We start from the raw sequence: 6,100 nt of genomic DNA, 5'->3' as shown, positions 1-6,100 counted from the left end.
AAGATCCTTGCACATTCATGATTCGCATATGCACCAATTGGGGAGTAAAACATACAATGTCCACCGCAATCGATTCATTCCATAAGATCTAAATACCTCCTACAAAACCGTTTGCTTCAATCCGAAATGATCTATTCATACCAATTCATGAAACAATTTTATCAATTTAATCACCACTAGTCTGAGTTTCGAAAAGACATATGACATCTAGATGTACTTCTTTCCTATAATCAGAAACGAAATTATGAAAGCGGGGGTAACTCGCACCTTGACAGTTCCAAAAAATAAGTTTTGTATCCATAAATATAAAAAGTGATAAAACCCCTCAACAAGATAGAATCAACAGCTAGTTTCGGCACTAATTGAATCCATACCTCCAAACTGCTCAGTTACCATGGTTGTATTGACTTGCAAACTGATGCTAGCAGGATCTCTATCTAATCCACCCACAATTTCTTCCATGGCTACCTCTACTGCTACCTCTACGTCTATTATTTCTATTTCTAGATCAACAAATGAACTATCTGGTAGTTTCTTCCACTATTCATTTCCTTCCACAAAGATTGAGGGATTCGAATCCAGTGTAACCTCTCCAACAAATCCAGTTCCAAAATAGAACAATCCTTTTTCCTTACCCACCATCATACCCATTAATTCTTTGCCTGACAATACAACAGACTGTTGTGTACCACCAAACTGAATGGCCTGGTGATTTTTAGCATTTAGATGATTCGAAATCTGAACGGGATTGAAACCTCCCACATCAATCACCTTCTCCACCTTATCACGGGCTATAGAGGAGCCATTATCAAATTTTTTCTGGTTGAGCCCAGGTGTTTCCCCATTGGAATTAATGGGTTTCAAAATTTTTAGCCCAACTTTAGGCCTATGTTCTCCTTTACCTTTCCCATTCGGCCCCATCTTCCTAATCTCATTTGCTCCCTTAACCATCGTTTTTTCCATTCGATCTCCTACATTAAAAACCCCAATGAAGCATTTAATCCCTCCTGCATCATATCTTCAACCTGCCCACTAAATACGTCTTAATTTAATCTATCTTCCTTTCCCAGAATTGAAAATCTAGATCCTCCTTGATTGGCTCTTTGGCCACCGTTTCTAGGTTCACTGTTGCTCCGGGCCTTTCCCCAATGACGCCTCTCAACCAACATCCAAGGGCCAAAGGCCTCTTCCTCCACTCACTTCTAGATACCCGATGAAACCCCAACTGTTCCTAACGATTCATTTTCCTTGCCCGGTTACGGTTCTTTCGTGCCAATGCAACCTTCAGAGCTATAGTTGTATAAACCACACTGAAAATAGACGTTTCATAATGATTCATACTCAACCCGCTATAATTGACCATTGATTCTCACCTTTGAAATTAACAGTTTCTGCAAATCAACACAGACCGCTAATCTAGTAAAATGACCCCTCCTTGCAAGATTTGTATTAATATTGAGTTTGATAACCGATCCAATAATCTGCCCAATAGCTCTGAGCAAGACCTTTGAGTAGAACCCTTCAATTAAACCTAGTAATCTAATCCAAACAACTTGAACACTCATATCAGCATTAGTGGATGAAAAATCTAGAGACCATGGACGAACCGTCAAATAATTACCATAAACAACCCAAGGGCCTCCTATTAAAACATTGTTGTAATCATCTGTATCATCAAACTAAACCAAGTAAAACTCATTCTCCAAATCCGAGTTGGAATGAGCCTTTGTGTTTCCACATAATCGTAATCTTGTTGCTAAGTGCGTTAAACCCAATTTTGGACCCTAAAAGCTTGACGATCATAGTTCTTGACATTTTATGCTCAATAAATTTGTGAACACGATCCGAAAAGGTAATCAATGGAACTCCGTCCACCATTTCCGTAACCATGCCCCATCTTGCAGTTCAAATCCTTCTTTTATTCTAATGTGTTGTCCTGCCTCATGGACATCCCTTATTAGCGTTGCCTTATATGAGATTCTGGTTGTATCCTGATTTTGGATTTGCTAACTATCTCCATCAACTATTGGATCATCCGCTTCTTGTGATGACTTCGATTGCCTTTTCATTTTCTTAGTTGCTCTCCCAATGCCGGTATTAGGCCTGCCACCATTATCGCTCACCATTGCCAATATCCCAAGCTAAAAATTACCCTAAAAATATTTATTTTAAAAATAATATATTATTAACTAATAAAATAATTAATCTATAAAATAATGAATTAAGCCAACAAATTTTAATACTAAAATGAGGAAACAGGTATACTTCGGGTGCCAAATCATACATTAAGGCTAAAAATGATGGCAAGATATAAGAAACAAGTTCATACATCGTGAGCCTACTACAAGAATTTGACTCCAAATATTCTGCTACTTGAACCTCCGCTGTTCATGAAACTCGCAAGACCCATTTCGCGACGTGTCACCAGCTTCTCGTCCGGTTTAAAACCAGATCGAGTAACCAAGAATCCTCTGTCTATCACCGTCGCTAAAGAGCTTCACGCGTATTTAATCAAGACCCACCGCCACGATGATTCCTCTTCAATATCTTCCGTTATCAGAGCTTACTGTCTTGATCCCTTTCATTTGCACAAAGCCTATCTCGTTTTCAATCAAATTAAACTACCCACTTTGTTAAACTTTAATCTCATGATCCGTGGTTTTTCCCAGAGTACCCAACCCATTGAAGGTATTAAAATCTATTACAAAATGTACTGTTTCCACGGTTTTTCTGGTGATAATATCACTTTTATTTTTGTTTTCAAGGCCTGTGCTCGAGTTATAGATATTAAAACCGGTCAAAAGTTTCATGTTCATGCTGTGAAACGAGGGTTTGATTCCTATTTATTCGTTGCAAATGCGTTGATTCATATGTACTCTAGCTGTGGTGATTTGGATTTTGCGAGGAAAGTGTTTGATACAATGGGGAAAAGAGATTTAGTTTCTTGGAATTCTTTGATTTGTGGGTACAGTCAATGCAAAAAGTTCAAGGAATTGTTGGGTTTGTTTAACGCAATGCAAGAAGCTAATGTGAAAGCTGATGCTGTGACAATGGTGAAAGTTATTTTAGCTTCTTGTTATACAGATAACATGGGTTTGGCAGATTCTATGGTTAAATATATTGAGGAAAATTGCATTCATATTGATGTTTATTTGGGTAACACTTTGATAGATATGTATGGAAAACGTGGTTTGGTTAATTTAGCACGGGAAGTTTTTGATAGAATGCCTGAGAGAAATTTAGTGTCTTGGAATGCATTGATCAAGGGGTACATAAAAGCAGGGCAAGTTGTTGAAGCAAGGAAGGTTTTTGACAACATGAAGCAAAGGGATGTGATTTCTTGGACTTCCATGATTACAGGTTACTCTCAAGTTAACCAATTTAAAGATGCATTGAAGCTTTTCCAAGATATGATGGCTGCAAAGGTTACACCTGATGAGATTACAGTGGCTACTGTTCTTTCTACTTGTGCCAACTTGGGTGTTCTTGATGTTGGACGGGCAGTTCATGACTATATCTGCAAGCATGGTATACGAGCCGATGTTTATGTTGGAAACTCCTTGATTGATATGTATTTCAAGTGTGGTGTGGTTAAGAGCGCTTTGGAAGTATTCCATGATATGAAAGAGAAGGATTCTGTTTCATGGACTTCAGTTATCTCAGGACTTGCTGTTAATGGTTTTGCTGATTCTGCACTTGAATATTTCTCACAGATGTTGAAAGATGGTGTTGGGCCAACTCACGGGTGCTTTGTTGGGATTTTGCTTGCCTGCACTCATGCTGGATGGGTAGATAAAGGGTTGGAATTTTTTGAAAGTATGGAAAAAGTTCATGGACTAACCCCTGAAATGAAGCATTATGGCTGTGTTGTGGATCTTTTAAGTCGTTCTGGGTATCTAGAAAGGGCCTACGAGTTCATTAAGAAAATGCCTGTACATCCAGATGTGGTACTGTGGAGGATATTGTTGGGTGCATGTAAGCTTCATGGAAATGTAGTCTTAGCTGAGATTGCCACAAACAACCTTATTGAACGGGATCCTTCTAACAGTGGAAATTATGTTCTCTTGTCAAACACTTATGCAATCTCAGATAGATGGGATGCTGCTACGAAAATGAGACAGTTGATGGAGGGGAACAATGTGCAGAAGCCTTCTGGTTGGAGCTCCATTCAAGTAGATAGATGACTTGAATTGTTATTTACTAATTTAATCTTTAATAGAATACACAAAAATTAACAACTTTTTTTAACCCAGCATTTGGCCTATTAATTAAGGATATACACCATACCCTAAGGTCATTGAATTGATTTGCAGATCGTGTCTGTATCTGTGTGATGGTTTAAATGGGTGCTTCTAACGTGGTGCCCCCCCGCGCGGGGGGGGGGGGGGGGAGTAGGTTGGGGTAGTAAGGGTTCCCACCTCAACTTTTTAAACCTTTTTTTTTACTATGGAGTTATTTATTCTCAAAATTGATAAAATTGGATTTGGTCCCTTTATTACTATATATTTTTTATAAATTAAATATTATTGAAAAATTAAATGTTAAAAAATTAAGTGTTGAATTTAAGTTATAAAATATGTTTAGTATTTTAGTTAAAATTAAATATTGAATATAATTATGTTGTTTGATAAATGATAATATAATCTTAATTGAAATAAAATAAAACTAGAATTCATTAAATTTATTTTTTATTAAGTGATAAGAAAGCCTCTATCTACTTATCATTTTCTATACTTTTTGTTAAATAAATTCTATTTAATAGTTTTCAAAGTAGGTTATTAAATGTGCTTAAAAAATGTAATTGTTGAAAATATGAATTTTCAATTAATTAAATTTTTCAACACTTTATCAAACATAATTATCTTTGCATTCTCTGAAAAGTTTAAGTTTAGAAACCTGTCTGTAGTTGAGTTCATTGTATTCAGTCAACTCCTACATTTGCTTAGCTCTCTGGTAAATACTTATGAACCCTAAGTTATTTTCATAATTATTTATGTATTTTTAACTCTGCATGCAAAAGTATCAGATTAGTATCTAAGGAAGGAAGCTTCTTGATTCTATGTTAACTGTTAATGTTTCTTGCATGCATGTTTGTTTTCAATGGTGTAATGATATGATAAGTTTAGTTATTTATATTTTAGCTCAAGACACTATAGAAGGTCCTAAAGATAAAGGCAAGGTTCTGCTATATAGACTTTGTTGTATTTCTGGTGACTTCCTTCATACTTCCATGTGTGTAGTATTCTTAGTTTTATATTTTGTGTAAGGTAAATACTTATGCTCTGTAAAAGTGAAGTGTGCGTATATGAAAAGTGGTTGTTCAGAGTTGTCACTTTGGGTCTACAATGATTGTGTTAAAGAGTAAGAATTATTCTTCATGCTTGAGCCATTACCTTATACTTCTAACAAGAATGATATGGACTAAAACATGGAAATGATGTTAAGGAAAACTATTCATGGTGATGCATTCAATGGAATGTACATTGAATTGGCAGATCGCGATACATGAAAATGTTTGTTTATCCTCTGGTTGGGCAAATGTATATTGCAAACTAGATTGACAAATAATGACAAAGTTTATGAACAAAGGAATATGAATGAAATATATTATATGAATCTGAATAAGGATTTGGGTATGTGGCTGCCATGAAAAAGGTTTATTTATATGGTCATATTGGGAGTAGTGTATACGCCAAAGGAATAGTAAAATGGCATCTAGATTATTTGTTGGTACTAGCCATTTGGCGAACTATGTGATTGTGTTTGATTCTTTAATATGATTTGTTGAAATATTAGTGGTTTGATAAAACTTCTTTCAAACTCACTAAGTTCATTTGAACTTACCTCGTTTCCCTTTCCTTCTTAGGTTTATCATTGAAGAAAGACATGTAAAACTACGCTAGAGGACATTTATTGCTGTGAGACTTCTGTTATTTTGTACTATGCATGACTTATGGGAGGTGATGTCTGATTGTAATTTGAGAAGAATTATACTTGAAACCTACGTTGATAAACTATGTTTTAATGAAGCTTTATTTGAGAGATGAAATGGTTTTCCAGTGTTTTATTTCATACAATGAAAAATTATCTTATTAAAGCT

At 35.7% G+C, this 6,100-nt stretch overlaps 1 protein-coding gene across 1 annotated transcript; it reads left to right on the top strand.

The window, feature by feature from the left end:
* The first annotated feature begins 2,297 nt into the window (after nucleotides 1-2,297).
* LOC107936467 (pentatricopeptide repeat-containing protein At2g29760, chloroplastic) lies at nucleotides 2,298-4,306 on the top strand. Its single transcript, XM_016869195.2, has one exon. The coding sequence runs from the start codon at nucleotides 2,391-2,393 to the stop codon at nucleotides 4,182-4,184; it is 1,794 nt and encodes a 597-aa protein (XP_016724684.1). The 5' UTR covers nucleotides 2,298-2,390; the 3' UTR covers nucleotides 4,185-4,306.
* The last annotated feature ends 1,794 nt before the right edge of the window (nucleotides 4,307-6,100 follow it).

The sequence above is a fragment of the Gossypium hirsutum genome, chromosome A09, assembly GCF_007990345.1.
Source record: "Gossypium hirsutum isolate 1008001.06 chromosome A09, Gossypium_hirsutum_v2.1, whole genome shotgun sequence".
Classification (NCBI taxonomy): Eukaryota; Viridiplantae; Streptophyta; class Magnoliopsida; order Malvales; family Malvaceae; genus Gossypium; species Gossypium hirsutum.
Note: the sequence above shows the minus strand (reverse complement) of the source record. Positions and strands in the feature narration are given on the sequence as shown.